This window comes from Gallus gallus, chromosome 1 (genome assembly GCF_016699485.2).
Source record: "Gallus gallus isolate bGalGal1 chromosome 1, bGalGal1.mat.broiler.GRCg7b, whole genome shotgun sequence".
Lineage (NCBI taxonomy): Eukaryota > Metazoa > Chordata > Aves > Galliformes > Phasianidae > Gallus > Gallus gallus.
In genome coordinates, this window is record NC_052532.1 from 136,425,342 (window position 1) to 136,444,965 (window position 19,624).

General features: G+C 47.3%; 1 protein-coding gene across 22 annotated transcripts in view; it reads left to right on the forward strand.

Moving 5' to 3' along the window:
* The window catches only part of LOC776067 (E3 SUMO-protein ligase RanBP2-like), a 68,353-nt gene that overhangs the window by 29,812 nt on the left and 18,917 nt on the right, over positions 1–19,624 (forward strand). For 2 of the 22 annotated variants that reach the window (XM_025146676.3, XM_046906276.1), the window contains exons 1-12: positions 9,733–9,961; positions 11,562–11,629; positions 12,114–12,225; positions 12,702–12,854; positions 13,398–13,628; positions 13,889–14,034; positions 14,717–14,909; positions 15,509–15,599; positions 16,393–16,602; positions 18,624–18,802; positions 18,896–19,071; positions 19,379–19,502. The exons of 16 other annotated variants lie outside the window; for them this stretch is intronic. In XM_025146676.3, coding sequence (XP_025002444.2) covers positions 9,887–9,961; positions 11,562–11,629; positions 12,114–12,225; positions 12,702–12,854; positions 13,398–13,628; positions 13,889–14,034; positions 14,717–14,909; positions 15,509–15,599; positions 16,393–16,602; positions 18,624–18,802; positions 18,896–19,071; positions 19,379–19,502 — 1,758 coding nt within the window. In that variant the 5' untranslated portion in view covers positions 9,733–9,886. Of the gene's footprint in view, positions 1–432; positions 573–9,732; positions 9,962–11,561; positions 11,630–12,113; positions 12,226–12,701; positions 12,855–13,397; positions 13,629–13,888; positions 14,035–14,716; positions 14,910–15,508; positions 15,600–16,392; positions 16,603–18,623; positions 18,803–18,895; positions 19,072–19,378; positions 19,503–19,624 lie in introns of those variants that run through there. 4 more of the 22 variants (XM_040662501.2, XM_040662502.2, XM_040662500.2 and 1 more) reach the window with 4 other exon arrangements.

The following is a 19,624-nucleotide window of genomic DNA, read 5'->3' on the forward strand; positions in this document are numbered from 1 at the left end:
GCAGTGAAGATAACTGCCGTAAACATGTGTGTAATTGGAGTGCAAGAGTAAAACTGTGTTGCCTACAAACTCTGATTTGGTACTCAGTTATAGGAGGTAATCTTTCTGAGGATTGCATGTGCAGGAAGTTCTGCTTTCTTCAGCTTAGCTATTGTCCTCTTGGTTCTGGGTTTTTTCTTTCTAGCTTCAGGGAACGGTCTCCATTTTGTACAGCATGGGCAGAACGTGGATTATTGCAGCAATTAACCCTTGGGTGTTTTTTTTTGGTTTTTTTTTTTGTTTTTGTTTTTTTTTTGTTTTTTTTTGTTTGTTTTCCTCTGACTTCAAACGTGCTTTTAAGTGGGGATGGAGCGTAGGGGTCGTTCCTCAGGTTTTCTTCAAATCTCTGTGTAATACGTTTACGTTCTCTTAATTGAAGCACTATCTTCAGTAGAATGAAATGTGGGAAATGAACCGTAATAGATCCACTGCAAGTGTGTCATCTCATCACTGGCCTGCTGAAAGCTCTGGAACTGATACTGTGTCAGATGGTTATCAGAGAGCACAAAATCTTCATGAAGCTCCTTTAACGGGTGAGTTGATTCTGAATTGTTAATTAAACACGTAGGTAAATGGAGTAAGATTTCTTAAATCCTTTCGGCAGTGTTCTGAGATGAATGAGTAAAAGTGATCCCTGCGGAAAGTTCATTCAAGTCAGTAACAATAATTGGATATAAACTTTTTTCTTGGTGTTCCTTTTCAGTTGCTACCACTGGCCCATTTGTTTACTATAGCCAATCACCTGCTTATAACTCGCAGTATCTTCTAAGAACTGCTGCAACCAATGTAACATCCACAAAGGTGAGGACAAATGTGTCCGCTCCAGCCATTTCTACTGATTTATTGAAAACGACTGGTTTTGATACTGCGTGTAGCTGGATATAACTGCGGTTCCCTAGATAGCATGTACTAAACTGGAGGTCTGCTGGAGACAGGCAGAAAGACCCATTATCAGCTGATCTTGATGGTTTTGACTTTTTTGATACTAAAGAAAAATTAGTCCATTTAGCTTACACTTCTCTCCGGTCTATGTTTTCAGCTACCATTCAAGATTTGAACATGTTTTTAGTTTAAACTGATGAGAGTTGAAATCTCATTTTAAAGTACACCTTGTTATTCAGAGAACATGTTGCATGGGCTTTAGCGTCCTAAGAGCTTTTACTCCTTTTCCGCAACCAAGTAATTGTGTTTTTTCTTTAGGCACCCATCTATGGCATGAACAGACTTGCACCTCAGCAACATATATATGCTTATCAGCAACCGATCCGCACGCCTCCTCTGCAAAACACTTCTGCTTGTGTGTTTCCTCAAGACATCTACGGTACACCTTTGTGTTTTGATGCTCCTGCTGCCGGAATCGTTTCTCCTCATGGAGCTGATGATTACTACAGCTACGGTGTTCCACAGGTGAGCACAAATCCACCACTACCTGAACCAGGCTACTCCACAAATACCTGTGAAATTTTAGAATTTTCAGAAGCTAAATTTGGCAGCTGGGGACAGTTGAAGGACCAAAGCCACCTCACCCAACAAATCAAGATACCAAGGAGTCTAGCGTGTCAACACTAGGGGTCTTGAACTCCGTCTTTCAGCTCTCAAATTATAGTGTGATCAGTGAATCTGATAGCAAAGGCAGCTTGACGTCCACTGCCTTTACCACTGTTGCAGACTCATATAAGCTTGCTTTTGATGAAGCAAAGTAAGCCCATGAGAAAGGCACCTTGATAATGCCGCATGTTTCTCGTTCAAATACAGCCAAAGCATCTCCTTGTGGTAAGAACGCTGTGGCTGGACTGGAAGAAACCAGCAGGGAAAGAACTGACCTCAGCTGTAGTGATGATACTTCTAAAGCTTCTACAGCGGCATCAGAAGCATCAAGTTCCTCTGAAATGCTAAGAAAAACTGTAGTCTCTCCTTCAAAGTTTGTATTTCAATCTGAATCTGTGAAGAGCATTTTCAGCAATGGAAAGACATTCCCGTTTGGACATACTTCAGCCCCTGGTTCCCTCCTTGGTGTCAGCTTCAGTCCTCCAAGAAAAAGTCCAGACAGTATTTCATCACCTCAGAAAGCAGATCAGAAAAAACCGGGAGTAGCTGAAGCACCCAAAAGCTGTAGTGTACCTCAGAAACCTTTGGACAGCAAGACATCCAACCTGGCTCCTGCAGCACGAGACGGGCCCTCCTTACATCCACACCTTGCAGACAGTGTGTAGCCATCAGTTGCCCCTGGGCTCTGTGGCAGTCCTGGGGCATAGTCCTAACGCATAATGTTTGGTGCTGTTCTTGACAGTGCAGAAGCAGCAAGGCAGTGGTTTCTGTGGTATTAACACAAGCCTGTGTTTCAGACCCCACAAATAGCACCAGGGCTGTCTTGGGGCTTCAAAGCATGCAGCATCCCATAAAGATTTCGGAAGGAAGGGACTTCCAGGTAGTCCAAACATCTTCTCCGGGCCAATGTGACTTTCAAAGCTGCATCAATACTGAAAGCCTTACCTATCCATGTTTTGAGCATCTCCAAGGAGATATTTCACAGGCCTCTGTGGGCAACACATTCCAGTCTTCAATGACTTTCATGGGGAGGTTTGGTCATCTATTCTTCTTGCTTCCTGTAGAACAAATAAAGGCAACGGCAGAGCCTTTATTTGAGACATAGGCACTACAGGGAAAGATATCCAAGAGGAATTAGCTCATCCCTCCAGAGCAACAGTTTGGAAAAAGGGGCAAGCTGAGGGATGCAGCCTTCTCCCATTCGTACTCTTGCGCAGCAGGAGAACGGCGGGGGGAAGGGGAACCCGCGCAGACTCAGACTGCACACGCGTTCCTGGAAGCGTCGCTGGGACAGAAAGGGTGGCTGTAGCCCCCTACCTCTCCCACTCCAGGCACTCACATGCTCACATATTGGTTCAGGCTCTGACCTCAGAATTCCACTATACTCCACTCCTTCACAACATGAACCAGTGACTGAGCCAGTAGGGGGTGAGCTCCGGCAGTTCGATGGCTCAAAACACAGTGTGCATCGTGCCACGTGTACAATGCCTGCCGCGATGCAGAATGCTCAGACAATAAAGGCAATTACTGGCAGTCTTTTCCACGGTTCTGTTGGGCCAGTATTTGATGTTCTTTCTGGAGGCCTATCTTCTTCAAGGACCAGCAGCAGTTCTGATTCATGATCGCCCTTCCCAAAAGTTCAGCGTAGTTGTTACTATGTTTCCCCATGGCCTCTGGAGCACGCTGGAGTGGTGTTGCTCCTGCCGGCTGTCCAGTGAAGTTATAACCTCAAGGGGAGTAAAACATGCTTAATAGGTACGAGGGGGGGATATCTGCCCTCCACGGTAGGATACAGGCTCTATTTCGGTCTTGAGTCAACACCTCCACCTGTATCGGGGCACGTCCTTGTCACAGAGTTCTCTCTAGATCTGAGTCCGTGATGGGGGCAAAAAAGCACAGAGGGGAAAAAAAAAAAGAAACAAGGAGAGAGGGGGAAGAAAAAACTGCTCCACCTTTTGCAACGCAGCTGGCCCCGGGGCGGGCCCTGCGCTCCGGGAGAGGGGGACGGGGGGGGGAAGGGTACGGAGATAGCAGGTGGGTCTAACAAAAAAACAAAACAAAAAAAAAAAAAACCGAAGGCAACGATCTGAGGAGGAACGGTAATTTACTAAATCCAACAAGATTGAACAAAGTGAGAGAGAGAGAGAGAGAGAGTGTCCAAGTACGATATGCTGTTACCTTAGCAGACTGCAGGGGAAGCACGTGCTTTTCTCCGCAGGAAACTGAGGGAGGGAGGGAGGGAGAGAGAGCGAGCGGCCGGTGCCCTGCCAGGAGCTCCACCTTCCTCTGCCTGCCAGGTCCTCCGGGAATGCCGCTCCCCTCCCCTTCGAGGACCCAAAACGCCCAAAAAGGCAGTTCACGGAACCGGAGCATTAACTCTTTAGCTCCCACTGTTTTACACGATGTTCTGATGCGGAATACCGACAACAAAAATCACAAAACCACAGCTTGAGTCCTGGTCTTCGATACTGCACCCTTTGACCTGATATCTGTGGCTGAATCACTATATCAGGTACCAGAGGGGGGGGTTCTAATTTGCCACATGGACATGATTAATGTCCCCTTTGCGATGAAAACAGAGGTGTCAACTACTACCTCTGCTGGCCACGTACTGATTGCTGGAGGGCTTACTGATCATAGAATCACAGAATCACCAAGGTTGGAAAAGACCCCTAGGATCACCCAGTCCAACCATCCACCCATCACCAATGGTTCTCACTAAACCATGTCCCTCAACACAATGCCCAAACGTTCCTTGAACGCCTCCAGGGTTGGTGACTCCACCACCTCTCTGGGCAGCCCATTCCAGTGCCTGACCACCCTTTCAGAGAAGTAGTCCAGCCTGAACCTTCCCTGGCGCAGCTTGAAGCCATTCCCTCTAGTCCTATCACTAGTCACACGAGAGAAGAGGCTGACCCCCAGCTCACTACAACCTCCCTTCAGGTAGTTATAGAGAGCAATAAGGTCTCCCCTGAGCCTCCTCTTCTCCAGACTGAACAATCCCAGCTCCTTCAGCCGCTCCTCACAAGGCCTGTGCACCAGACGCCTCACCAGCTTTGTTGCCCTTCTCTGAACACGCTCCAGGGCCTCGATGTCTTTCTTACAGTGAGGGGCCCAAAACTGGACACAAAACAGATCCCCCCAACCTCTCAACCAATCTCCCCCAAGTGCAAGGAGACCACACCATTTTGGTCCTGCTTGCACCTTCCAAGGTCATTTTACCTTGTGTCTCCCGGGCTCTAGGTCCTCAGGAGCCGGGAGCAGAAGATTATTCATGGTACCAACTTGTGGCGAGGTGTCCTTGCCTGTAATTTGTATCCTAAGCAGGGAGGCCCAAGTTGCCTGCAACATTCTTAAAGCACTGGGTCTGCCATGTCTCATTCAAGTCTCGCAGGGTTTCATAAAGCCTCTTGGTCCATCCCTGCAAGGGCTGTGAACCCTCACAGGTGAGGGATTCACCCTCACAGGTGAACCCTGTGAACTTCAGGATCCCATTATATCTTTCTATTAAAGGGCAGGTGAAACAGCCATTCAATGTTGTTGTCTTCAGTCCACTCCTGCACAGTTGCACCTGTGAAATGCGTACCTTGGTCACTCTTGATGACCTCAGGAGTCCTGTATGACGCCATGAATCTAGTTCGAGCTTTGATGGTATAGGCTTGGTTTGCCTTTGCTATAGGATAGGCTTACATCAATCTTCTCGCTGTATCAACACAAGTTAGGGCATATCTGGCCCCCTTAGGTCGAGGAGGGAGACGTGTATAATCCATCTGCCATCACTGTAATGGGTTATGTCCTCTAGCTAGATGGGCCATAGTTTCTGGCAGAGGTCTTGGTCTCATTCGTGAGCAAGCATCACAGACCTGATGTGCCTGCACAATATCTGGTAACTGTACAGGCAGCCACCATGCTTTAGCCGCTGCCCACATGGTTTTCTGTCCTGCATGTCATAATTTCCAATGCAGCCAGTGGGCTACGTCTTCTGCTGATGTGCCTCCTAACCATCAAACTAGAGCCAGTGTGTCAGCTTCACCATTGCTTGGTGACTGCAAGGGTTGATGTCCAGAGACGTGGTATCTTGTACAGTCCTGTGCCAAGCCACGTGCCATATATCAACCCACGTATCTTTACCCCAGATAGGTCGGGCGTGGATCGTCCAATCTTGAGTGGCCGATTGTGCTGTCTGGAGCGTGAGCCCTCGGTAGACTGCCCAACTATCTGTGCAGATGTTCGGTGTGCTGTTGCCAGGCTTCTGAGTTATCACCATCCACGCAGCTCGTAGCTCAGCCCACTGGCTACTTTGTCCATTCCCCTCTTTGAACTATATTGTTTCTGTCAAGGCATGGTATGCGACAGCTCACCACCTACTTGGGTTCCCTCCGCTGGATCTATCTGTGTACTAAGTACCATTATTTCCTCAGGTGTCTCATTGTGATACGTTACCAGCCCAAGTATCTTTTGCAGTTCTTCCTTCAGTGGAGATGATGACAGGCGGCTTCTCTGACTAAGGTAGGCAACCCAGCGTGCTACTGTTTGTGATTGGGCCACCCTGGTCTTAGGAACGTGGGTTAGGTCTTTTACCCAGCCCTGAATCGGTAAAGTTGTTTTAACAATAACCTCTGCTGTCTGAGTTATTGGTTCTACCACCTGCAGTGCAGAATAGGTGGCCAATAACTGCTGTTTAACCATGCTGTGTCTCTCTTCTGCTCTATGCCAAATCTGTGACCGGAACCTAGTTGAGATTTGAATGGAACTCTGGTGCTGCCACAGCCCCCAGCCAAACCCTTCTTGAGTTACATGCACATCTAGTTTGGCTGGAAGGGTTGGCGCCCACTAGTGCCATAACCTGCTGCACATTGTTTCGGGACCAATGAATCGTTAGTTTGACGTACGCTCTCTGGTCCCCTCTAGAGACCCTAGTCTTGGGGAATTTTGTCTCCTCTGTCATGCCATCAGCTCTGCAATCCCTAAGTCTTTTTCCTCTAATGGCTCGACTGTGGCTGCCCGGGCCACCTGAGGAGGTTTACGTTTTTTCGATGGCACTATGAAGTCCTCTAGATTGCACGCGTTTGGTGGAGTCCGTTCTACGAGACCAAAACCTTCCCTTTTAGGGGAGCGTTGGAATCTCAGACTGTCTGGTAATTCTTTCCATAGTTCTAATAAGACCTGATTAGGCTGTCCATTGATCTTTTGTAATTGAAGTCCCGCTCTAATCAGGTCATTGAACATTTGTTTTCTTGAGACCCTGATGGGTTCTGATGGAATTACTTTAGGGGCAGGTCTCCTCTGTCGTGGTGGTGGATGGACATCCGACTTTTCCACCACCATTTGGACATTGCACCTGGCCCGCAGGTGCTCTGTCTCCCCCAGATCTGCCACCAATTGGGCAGCCTGTTGCATTATGGCCTCTGAGGCCACTAGGGGATTCAGTATGGAAACCAAAGTACCATACTGATGTGGTGGAGCTTGCTGCAGGATGAGATCCCTCATTCCTGCTGAAACCTGACTTGACTTTCATCAAATCCGGGCTCTCAAAATCCTCCTCACAGATTGCCTCCTTCATGTCTGATTCCCAAATGTAGTTTTGCAAGTCCTCCATAGAGGACCATAGGCCAGTATTTAACGGTATGTCACTCTTATCTGTACATGTTATATGGCATGCAGCCATTAACCATTTAATCAATGAATGATTTTCTTCATTATATTGGACAGCTGCATTTAGTCTTTGCCTGAGGGCAGGGTGAGTGGTAATGGATGCAAATTTTGAAGTCTCCAATCCATTCATCGCAATGCTTTCTGCCCCCTTTGTCATATAATTGGAGCAGCCACGCTGGCACGCTCGCTCTCGATTTTTGTCTAAACCGCTGTACTAGATCCATTAATTCAGCTGCCGTGTATGAGCAGTGGCAGGGGGCCACTGGTCAGGGGGCACCCCTGCCAGCCTACCCTGCATTTTTTTCATTTTTTGTGTTACAGCTGGTCAGATCTCAAAGGGATGTAGCTCTAGTGGAGCCTCAAGATCCAACCTTTTAGCCCTTTCAATTACAGAGTCCAGTTTATGTGGATTCTCTTGTATAGGGTCACTTGTAATTTCTAGAGATATTCCGGATTTTCTGTAGGGGAATGATGGGATTAGGCTTTTTCCCTGTCAAAATTGTGACCTGTCTTTCCAGTTCTTCAACACGGTCACGCAATAGTTGACTTTCATCAGTGAGAGCCTCTTCAGTTACGTTTAGCCGGTTTCAAGGCCATCAGCAGTGGCCATGCCACCGTGGAGGCAGCTAAGCCTCGTTCTCAGTAGTGAGCAGATTTTTGCTAAGACTACGGAAATACTCAGCCAGGCGGGCTGGGGACTCCTGGACATTTCCTCCGTCTGGCAGGGGCCCCATTTTTCAACAATAGAAGCAATCCCGTGATAGGGGGATCCTAGGAATCCCAGGATTTGCCCTGGCAAAACTTCACTTAAAGGGTCGGTCTTTCTCCATCCAAACCATTCCATGATATTGTTCAGAAATGCCACGGTGTTTATTTTAGGAGGCTTATAATTGAGTACCTTTAAAGATATTTGGCTGCCTGGCTTACCAAAATGTCACCACCTTTATTTGAGACACAGGTGCTATAGGGAAAGATATCCAAGAGGAATTAGCTCATCCCTCCCAGCAACAGTTTGGAAAAAGGGGCGAGCTGAGGGATGCAGCCTTCTCCCATTCGTACTCTCATGCCGCAGGAAAATGGCGGGGGGAAGGGGAACCCGCACAGACTCAGACTGCACACGTGCTCCAGGAAGCATCCAGGCACCCATGTGCTCACGTATTGGTTCACGCTATGACCTCGGAATTCCACTACATTTCCCCAGTGCTATGTTGCTCAAATTCATGCTGTTCTTTCAGGAGCTGTCTTTGGAAGTCAATGAAGTCATTGAAGTAATAACCGTGGCTATTGTCATCAAGACCATTAATTAAAAGAAGTGTGAAACAGAGCCATGGAGTAAGATAGCAATTAGGCAACCTGCACAATTACAAGTCTGGTGCTGAAGCTCACTTCCTGGCCTGTCAGTCCCCTAAATATTTCACATAGATATGCACGTGCTTTGAGGCTGATTTTACTACAAGAAGGATGTTGAGACCCTGGAGGGGGTCCAGGGAAGGCCAGCGAAGCTGTGAGGGGTCTGGAGCACAAGTTTTACGGGGAGCAGCTGCGGGAACTGGGGTTTTTCAGTCCGGAGCAGAGGAGGCTCGGGGGAGACCTTACGACTCTCCTCAATGACCTGAAAGGAGGTTGTGGCGAGGTGGGGGTTGGCCTCTTCTCCCAGAGGCGGGATGAGAGGGAATGGCCTCGCACTGCACCGCGGGAGGGTCAGGTTGGGTTATTAAAGAGTCATCCTCGGAAAGAGTGGCGAGGCGCTGGCACAGGCTGCCCAGGGAGGAGATGCAGTCACTGCTCCTGGAGGTGTTCAACGAGCGCACCGCGTAGCTGTGGCACTGTCACATCCCGCCCCTAGGAGGAGGGAGGGAAGGAAGAGGTGGCCAGGTTCATGAATACCCCCAGGTAGATTCAGGCAGAACGACACACAGAGGCCCATACACTGTCATCAGTTTTAATGCAAATGGATGTCCTCCATAATACTGGCACATAATACTGGCACTCTGACGCTTAAACACTGTCTTAAACGGGGCAGCCAAACGACGCCTTTGGGCTGAGCGATCGCAGTCGGGGTAGATTTGTGATTCATTCCACACCGGCTTTGCACATCTTGCCATCTCATAAGCTGCTTCTGGCAGGAGCAAATTATTTCTGCTACTCGTGGTGCCCGGAGCACGGAGCTCCATCGCCTGCAAGTGCAAGCAAGGAAGCCCACGCTGCCAGTCGCGGTGACGCAACACCGCGTCGCGGCAGGTGAGGAAAACACCTCAGCACGGCCTCACGCAGGCCGAGGACGGTACCGGCAGCGCCGCGGCAGCCCGCGCCGAGCGGCCCAACGTTCTGCAACCCAACCCCCCCCCGCTACCGCAACCAACCGCGCGCCGGCCGCTCGCACCGCGCGTGCGCGTACGTTCGGGGTGCGCGTGCATGCGCGTGCGCGTACGTTCAGGGTGCGCGAGCGCCGCTCCACCCCGAGCTGTGACGTTGCGCGTTGCCGCGATCAGAGGCTGGAGGGCGTTGCGCCGTGTGTGGAGCGGGAACTTGCGTAACGCGCGAGTGCCGGCCTTCCGCCGCTTCCTCTTCTTCCTCTTTCTCCTGGCGAGGCCCGGTGGGGTCAGTGACGACGAGTGCCGGCCGGACGGCCGGGCTCGGCGCCATGATACGGCGCACGAAGCCCGAGGTGGAGAGATACGTCGCCTCCGTGCAGGCCGCCGCCTCCTCTCCTAGAGAGGTGAGTTGAGTGTTGCGGGCCCAGCCGGCGCCGCCAGCGGCGTTCTCGCGGCCTCCCTTGGGATGGCCGCGGTGTGGTCCGCTCCCCGCTCGCCCTGTCACGTCCCTCCGCTCGTCCCGCGGTTGCCGGGCCTGAAGGGCGGGCGCGGGCTTTGCCGGAGCCCGGGATGGCTGGCGGGGGCCGGCGGGCCTGGTGCGCGGGAAAGGCACGGGGCTGCCCGGCCGGGCGGCGCTTTGCGGCCTTATCCGTCGGGTACGGGGGAGGGGGGTCGTGGCGTTCCCGCTCCCGGGAGCGCTGGTGAGTCAGAGCTTACTCAGGGGCTCGTGGAGTCGGGTGGGTGGGGAGGGGAGGCCGCTGGGAGGAAGGGGAGGGAGGGGGGGAGGGCGGGCGCGGAGTTACCTCCTTGGAAACGCGGTTTGCCACAGCCGCGCGCCTCTTAAAACTGCTGAGCCCTGGGTAGCTTTCGAAGGTGTCTAGCAGCGTGGCGAAGTACAGATCCGTCGTGTTCTGTGAGCATAGTTCCGGAGTTTCAGCCTGCCCTCTCTTGAGACCGCATAGGGAATGCGCGTGGTTAAGCTTTCGGATTTCTATGTCTGTTGTGTAGCTCTTATTGCTGTCTGTGTGAAGGGAGGGAGAGGAGGGGGCGCGATTCCTCTCTGGTGCGTGTCAGTGTATCCGTGTTTTGCTTCAAAATACGGGCTGAGAAGTAGGAGACGGGCATTCTTTTGAATTCCCTTGTATGAGACTTCTTCAGGAATATCCGGGGGGTGGGAGGAGGACTGGAGACTAAATGGAAGTGCATTTCGGTTGTAGAAACTTGTTTCACATTTGGAGTTGTAGGTGTGAGTGGTTCCAGTATTGCTGATTCTCAAACAGAGTCTACTTTGGAAGTGATGCGTGGAGCCCTGCTTTTAGATTTCTGTCACCTAGTTCGTGTCTGCCATGAAGTTTTTGCTCACGACTTCCTAGTTCTCCAGCTCATTCACACGGGTGAAAATGTGTTTCTTCAGTGCAGTAACTCACTTGTGATGTTACCATTCCAAGTGAACTCGAGCACTCTGTGAGTGAAAGGTGGAACGTACCTCTCCAAAGGTATTGATTGAAGGGTAGATCAGGGAAATAAAAGGGAGGATTTAAAAAAAAGAAAAAGAAGAGGCAAAAGAGAGGGCAGGGCAGGCAAGGGAGGAAGGTGACAGAAGCAGGGACAGGAGGGGCTGGGCTCTTAATTTGTGGCATTGCTTTCTTCTGTGATGTTGATACGTTGCAGGAAAAAAAAGCTTATATGTAGCTGACCCCGTTCTTCTCTGTTGAGTCAGAATTGTTTGTGAAATGTCACAAGTGTAAAGACTTGCTTGCTTGGCCAGTAACCTCAGTTTTGCTTTGGTAGCCTTTGCCAGTTATTGGGGAAAAAAAACACGTTATTTTCTTAATGCAGTATCTCTGGAAATCAAAGCCCTGGGTCCAGGGAGAGAACTGGATCTGTCAGCTGTGAGGGAGCTTTTAGAAGCATTATGCATCCCTGGAAAGAAGGGTCTCCGTATTCAATTACTTCAGAAGTACTGTATGCCTAAAATGTACCTGTCGTATTTTTTCCCCTCAGAGATCGTTGAAAGGATTCCTTTTTGCTAAGCTGTATTTTGAAATAAAAGAATATGAACTCGCGAAAAGGTAATAAATGTTCTGTATGTTGTTGTGTTCTTGAACGTGTAATAGGAAATCTAAGTGAAGCAGTGGAGAAAGCAAGGCCACGGTCACGCTGCTTTAAGGTAGCAGTAAATGGGAGAATTTGGTGCCATTTAAGGCTTCCTACAACAGCAAGTTAAAGGATGGGTAGTCACGTGGTGCTGTAAGAACTCGTCTGGCTGGAATGCCTTTTATGCCATTGTATGACGTTTTTCTTGCAGTTTCTATGGACTGCTGCTTTATTTAATCAAGGCCAGTACTTGCAGGCAGATATGTAGCGTCTGTGCACGTAGAGATAATGTTGTTCCTTACTTGAAGGTCTAGATCAAGCACCTAGGCCTGAATAGGGCTAGATGTCCTGTAAGACAGATTAATTCCTGTCCACGTTAGCTGCAGGGCGTGGGGGGACTTGTGTTACGGAGGAATACCGACCCTTCTGTTCTGTTTTCTTTTTTTATTTGCTCTGTAGATATCTATCTATTTATCTCAGCGTCCAAGAGCGAGATCCCAAAGCTCACAGGTTTCTGGGACAGGTCTATGAAGCACAGGATAACATAGAAAAGGCTTTTGGGTGTTACAAGGTAAGCACTTCACTCATCTCCCTGATGTCCTGCTTTATTCTTTCATAAATGGACTTGATCTTTGTGCTGCCTGCTCTGATGTTCTTCTGCCCTTTGGACGAAGAAGCTTTGACCCCTGTAGAATTCTGTAGTAGGGGTGATGGTGAAAGCAGTAATCCAGCTGCTACTACAAGGTTGGACTGAGAGTGGTTTTCAGTTGTATTGTTTGTTTTTGGTTCGTGGTGGGCTTTTTTATTCTTTTTATTTCTCTTACGGTGTTGTGAATTCCAGCGGTTGTCTGGGTGTTACAAAGCAAGGGTGGGCTTTCAAAAGGGAGGCTTTTCTGAAAGTAGCAAGAGAGTATTTCTTGATAGTTGTAATATGACTTGCTAGGTCTGTTTAGTGGGGGGCATATTTTCTTTTTTGATGTATGTGGACTGCCAGATCAAGTTCCTAGTAACCTTGTTTCTTGTGTGTGCGCGCCTGGGGAAAACTAGCGATCCGTGGAGCTGAATCCAATGCAGAAAGATCTTGTACTGAAGATTGCAGAGTTACTGTGCAATAACGACATCACTGACGGAAGAGCCAAGTACTGGGTTGAGAAAGCTGCCAGGCTCTTCCCTGGGAATCCAGCTGCTTACAGATTGAAGGTAAATTCCAAGTTCTAATCTCTGTTCTGTGCCTAGAAGAAACTTGAGTTTCTTTAAGCAAAGGGAAAGCCATGTTCATAACAGTATGCAAGAGGTCAAGTTGAGGTAGGTTAAGTATTGTCTCTATGATGTGACTGCACTGCTTTCTAGGTTTTTTCATTGGAGTTGAGAACTGTAGAACACAGGAGATGCTGTTATTCCCAAATACTGTGTAAATGCTTTCAGTCACACGATCTCACTTTTGTACAGGCGTTAGTTTTCTGTAGCACAGCAGCAATGAAATTGAAGTCTCGAGGCTTGTGCTTTGGGCTTTTTGGTGTGGTGTTTGATGGGTTTTTTGTGTGGTTATTATTTATTTTTAGACAAGCTGTTTTGTATCAAGGTGTGCCATCTTTGAGCCAAGCGGTTTGACAGTCTTAACTTTTCAGAGTAGTTGGAGTAATGTAGTCTGTAGTGGCGGTGAGAAAACAGTGAGGTGATGTAGTTGCTGAAAAGGCTCTCTTGGGAAAGGCAATTTTAACGTGTTGCCTTCGTATTTGATAGGAGCAGTTACTGGAGCGTAAAGGTGAAGATGGATGGAATCAGCTCTTTGATATGATTCAAACAGAACTCTATGCGAGACCGGATGATATCTACCTTAACATCAGACTGGTTGCTCTCTACCGTTCAAATAATAGATTAAGAGATGCTGTGCTTCACTGCCAGGAGGCGGAGAAGAAAATACCTATCGACTCAAGCTTGGAGTGGTGTTCATGCGTCATAAAGACATTGGAGGTATTTAATGATATTTGGACCCTGTCGTAACCTCCCATATCCTTGAAAGTGGTGCTATTCTCTTAGTATGGTTATGGTGGCAGCTAATTCTCAAGTGACTTAACTCCTTCAAATGTAACGTCTGCTGAAACCAATGATCTGCTTGGAAGGTTCAAGAAAATCCCAGAGTTGTTTAGTTTCTAGCTTCCGTACTAACTTAGATTCAGTAGCTCCATCAGGGACGGTGGTTCCTTATTCTCTGATGCACTTTCTTTATTTAGGAGTACCTTGAATCAGTACGAGACTTGGAGCCTGATAAAAATGATTGGAGAGCTATCAAGAAAGATCATCTGCTGGCCTATTCTAGCTTGGTTAAATTGACGCTCGCTTCTAGAGATGTTTGCGAAAGCAGAGGGGCGCTTGAAAGGTATTCTTCTAACTTTTCTGTATTATCAACAAAGGAGAAATTGAGTATTGTTTCTGGGTTACAGAACGTGTAGGAGGCATCATTTTCAGCGAGTAGCCATTTTGTGGATGGGAGAGGAGTTCCTCTGTCCTTGCCGCAAAGAGAAAATCTTCCTAGGCTTGATCCCCTAGCGATGTGTCTGTCTGAGCTCCAAGGCTCAGAGAAGACTGGGTGGTACTCTGTGCCAGTCATCTTCAGCGTGAGAATGTTGTTCTTGACGTCAGCTAGTTTACGTTTCACAGACGCTTGTGGGTCAGCTTTGCCCTGCTCAAGCTAATACAGCACATACCGGAATAACTGAGAATTTTAGGCGTCTAGTATAAATGGGAGATAGGAAGCCACCTGCATTCTCCTTGAGGGAAGACTGATAGGACCAGCTACTCCAGCTGACTTCAAGCTATGCCGTCTGTGCCGCAGCTGGAATAGTACAAACCAATGTTTGTAGCCAAGTAATTGAAGACCTGTGTTCCTTTATTTCCGTTACGTTGTCTTTCGTACTGACTTGTATTGATTTCACTTCAGTGAACAGAGCTCAGCAGCTGAGTGCTCAAATTAGTTAATTCACGGCTAAATAACACTGACCTGACGCACGTGATAGCTTTTACCGGGACTTTGTTGAAGAGGCATCTTTTCTACATTCTAGTTTTGATCGCGTGCTTCACTCTGTGAAACCGTATGTGAATGGACCTGATGAGCTGTCTCGTACCTTCCTTGAGATGAAAGGACACTTCTACATGCATGCTGGAACTTTCCTGCTGAAAATGGCCCAGAACAACGAGGCACGATGGAGAGATGCATGTGAACTCGCAGCGCTGTGTTATCTGAAAAGTTTCTGTGTAAGTCCCAGTTCGGTTTGTGCCTGTAGGGATTGCGCTTCTGGAACGCTCTCGCTGTGCACGCACTGAACGGCTGTCTTCCAAGACTGAACTAGTGTTTTTAAGGCTGTCTCCTCACCAAATCTTCCTCTTCCCCACTTCTTGAGAAGATTTCAAGTGGTGTGGAGAAAACAGCTCATCAGCTGCTTCACTTGTCAGAAGTAGAATGACTCTTAAAGGCTAATGATTGTATTCCCTAAAGACTCTTCCCTTTTCTGTAAGGCAGCTGAAATAACTGATGTTAAGGTGATGGGTATGGGAGGGAGGGGAGTGACCTGAGTAGCTCTCACGTACTTATGGCATGGGCAGTGGTAATTCTTTAATAAAGCTTAACTCTTTGCTTTATGAAAGAAAATCAGTTTTCCATTTTGCGCAACCGCTTGCATTCCAAACATTACTTTCTCTAATGTTCTCTTAAAACTATTTGCGGTTGTTACAACTGGTCACCTTGTGTGTTTTTCATGGAGGAAACAAGCCTGTTTCCTATCCTTTACGCGTAAATTAAGTGACGTGCTTTTTGTTGTGAAGAAGCTGTAACGATTCTTTTCTCTCTTTGCCAGATCCCTAAACCAAAGTCAAAACTAATAAAAGGAGATCCTACTGGACAAGATATGCTGGAAATGTTGGCCTGTGACCGAAAAAGCCAGTCTGGTAATAGAAGTGAAGAATGATAGATGTTCCGTAGTTCCATTGTAATCTTATGGGTAGTGAATTTCAGAGTCAGTGGCTTGTTAAGGAACGCGTTTGGTGTCTTGGTGTCTTGCTATAGAACTTTCTGTGTTTTGGCTACGTATGAAAAGCAAAACAGCAGCTTGATCCTGACACGGAATGGGCTTTTTCTTTGTATGTGCCGGACGCTAAGATCGAATGTAACTTTTCATGTCTCCTAGTCTGCTAGTTTCTGCCTACTAATATATTGTTTGTAAGCGTTGCTAGTCGCAAGTGTAAAAGAAAATACTGCTCTTTTCCCATCGCTTTTGTCCCCTTCTTTCTTCCAACAGGTTTGCTGCTTTTTTTCTTTCTTTTTTTTTTTTTTGTGTGTGTGTGTGTGTGTGTGTGTGTGTGAAAAGATTGGGCAGTCTTCTTCAGTTTGCACTATCCTGTGGGCTCGAGATGCAAACAAAGAAAACACCAGGCCTCAGGCTGAATTGTTCCTGAATAGATGAGACTGACAGCTACTGACAATTGAAGACAGTTGCGGTGCCCTTATACTAAAAATACGTAGCACTTCTGGGGAACTGGATTTAAGAATGCCTTGGGACTGCTGTCAGCCCACATGCGAAAACACGGACTTAACTGTAGGGAGAGCCTAGCTTAGAAATTTGTAAATATCGTAAGGGGGTATCTTGATTCCCAGCCTCGAGTAGCAAGGAGTACCCACTGCATCAAATCGTGTTGTCCTTGATTCAGTTGAGTGTTCTCATGTGACATTCCATTTTTCTAGGTCACATGTTGCTGAACTTAAGCCACGGCAAGGAAGACTTCTTGAAAGAGATTGTGGAATCTTTTGCAAACAAAAGTGGCTTATTTACGTTGTTTGAAGGCCTGTTTGGGAGTGGGGCTTCTCGAGAGAGGTCTTTCCTTGGCACAGATGATATGGGAGATGTCAGTACGCAAGCACCAGCGCAAGGAGAACTGAGTAAATACGATATTGGTAAGAGAAGTTGCTTAAACTCAGCATAATCGTGACTGTGTGTTAGAGGTTCTTGTACAAATGCTTCGTTTGCCCCAAAAGACAAGTGTCTGTAATAGCTGCTCACCGTTGCCCTTCTCGGGGAGTGATTTGCCAGAGGTTTGGCTTTCAGCTGTAGCTGAGAGGCAGTATCGTCGTGCCAGGTTCTGAAGAATTTCTCACGTACTTCCCGCTTGCACACTGTTGTCTTCTGGTCCGCTCTGATTCACTTCCAGTTGAAGCTGCCTGTGTAGCTTTTAGTGTTTGTACACTAGTAAGTGCTAATAGGAAGACACGTACTTATTTACATGTCATCTGTGAATACAGGTTACAGGCACAAAAGTCAAGTAAGTCCAGGATGAGCTGTGAACTGATGAGATCTTTCCATTTTTAAGCTTAGCTTGATGATGAAGGCTGGCTTTGAATTTGAGTGTAACAAGAGTGGAATACTAGTAGTCTTCTGCTTAGCTGTTAGTTGTCAAAAGTATGTAGGCTATTCAGTGTGAAACTGCTGATAAGGATGCAAAGCAATAAGGCTTATGGCCCTTCCTTTTTTTAAATATATTTAAATTTTATATATAAAATCAAAGTTTGTGTTTCTATGGGCTCTCTGAATCTTAGAATCATAGAATTATTCAGGTTGGAAAGGACCTCAAACATCATCAATTCCAACAGCAGCCTAACCTTAGTACCATAACTCTAACAACTTTCTGCTGAATCATATCTCTGAGCACCACATCCAAACGGCTCTTAAACACATCCAGGGATGGTGACTCAACCACTTGCTGGGGAGCCTATTCTAGTGTTTAACCACCACGTCTGTAAAGAAGTGTTTCCTGATGTCCAGTGTAAACTCGCCTTGGCGCAACTTGAGGCCATTTCCCTTTGTCTTGTCACCTGTCACAAGTGAGAAGAGACCTATCCCACTCTCACTGTAAACACCTTTCAGGTACTGGAAGAGAGTAATAAGGTCTCCCCTCAGCCTCCTCTTCCCCAGACTAAACAGCCCCAGCTCCCTCAGCCTCTTATCATAGGGCTGATTTTCCAAGCCCTTCACTAGCCTCGTTGCCCTTCTCTGGACCTGCTCCAGTACCTCCATGTCCTTCTTGTACTGAGGTGCCCAAAACTGAACACAGTACTCGAGGTGAGGCCTCAGCAATGCCGAGTACAGGGGCAGGATGACTTCCCTAGTCCTGCTCATTACACCATTCCTGTTACAAGCCAGGATGCCATTGGCCTTCTTGGCCACCTGGGTACACTGCTGGCTCATATTCAGCCAATTGTCCATCAGTACACCAAGGTCCCTTTCCATCAGGCAGCTTTTCAGCCACACCTCCCGAAGCCTGTAGGGTTGCTTGGGGTTATTGTGACCAAAATGCAGGACCTGACACTTGGCCCTATTGAAACTCATACCGTTAACATTGGCCCGTTGATCTAGTCTATCCAGGTCCCTCTGTAGTGCCCTTCTTCCCTCTGGCAGATCAACACTCCCTCCCAGCTTGGTGTCGTCTGCAAACTTAGTGACGGTGCACTCAATCCAAACGTTTAGTGCAAACGTTTGTTCATTAATGTTTTAAAATACATAATACAAAATTTAAAACCTGGTTTGTGCTTACTGCGTGTAGGCTAAAGGTTTTCCCCACTAGAAAAGTGTGTGATATTATCTCTCTTTTTTGCTTTGACAAAAAAGGTGAAGTATTAATCTACTTTGGTTGTGCATTTGTATGAAGTAGGTATTGCTTCTTCAGACGTTATTTGTACAGTATAAACAGGTGCAGAAATCACTTGAAGAATGCTACATCTTACTTGAAAATTTTTAGTTCCAACTTGTTAGGCAGGGGCAGGCAGGTGGGAGGAGGCTGCTGGAGAAGCCCTTTGATGGGAGAAGCATTCAGAGCTCCTTAGTTCTCTTGTAATGGAAACCCAGCTTTGAGATCCAGGTCTTCCTTGGTGGGACGCAGGTCCTCAGTTCCGAGCTTCTAACAGTTTTTGTTTTTGCACAGGTGCTGTTCGAATGCACTGTGGTAGTCTCCAGCACCTTGTGTGGCTTGGCTTGCAGTGGAATTCTATGTCAGTGTTATTCCCACTGCGTAAATTGTTGAAACAGCTTTTTCACTTGCCCCAAGAGACATCAAGACTTGAAACAGATGCTCCCGAATCCATTTGCCTGTTGGACCTTGAAGTAAGTAAACTTTCCAAGTTCTTAAGTGCATTTAAGTGCATTTTTTTTTTTTGGTACCTAATACCTTTTGTTGGTTTATTTTTACTAAACCAGGTTTTTTTACTCGGGATGGTGTTCACCAGCAACTTACAACTGCAAGAGAAGTTTAATACTCACTATGGCACACATCAGCCTCCTTTCTTACCACTGCTGCTGTGCAAACAGTACTCCACTGAGAAGCAGAGATCCTGGTGGGATGCTGTTCGTACTCTTATGCAGAAAAAAACAACGTAAGGCTTCTTCAGTTTGGAAATAATACTTGAAACAGCCTTTGAGATGGCTTCTGAATGGATTCCCCTAGGCTGTGTAAAAGTAGATCCTTTGTTTTGACTTCCTTTAAGTGTTAAAGCTCTGTTGCTGTCGGGGTGTGAGATGCTTAAGAACTTTGTAAAAACGGGCTGTACATTTCTAATAGTGTACTTGTAAAGAAGAGCTAGCTTAGGACTGAAACTGCTTGTTCTATTCCTCAATCACATGGCTTGTGAGCAGATGAAAAAGAGTGACTGCTAATTGAGGAATATTTCTCCTGCTGTTCAGACCAGACTCGGCACCAAAACTGAAGCTGCTTGTACAGCATGGCTTAAGTACTCTGCGAGCCCTGGAGAAACACGGCCTTCAGCCTGCCTTAATGATACACTGGGCAAGAAGCCTGCAAAAAACAGTAAGTTCAGGTTGTTTGTATGTAAGTACTGTCTGTTTTTCTCTGATATTGCAAACTTCACAGAACTAAATAACTAAATAAAATCAGATGAGAATGTAGTATTGAGACCTGCTGCTAATTTT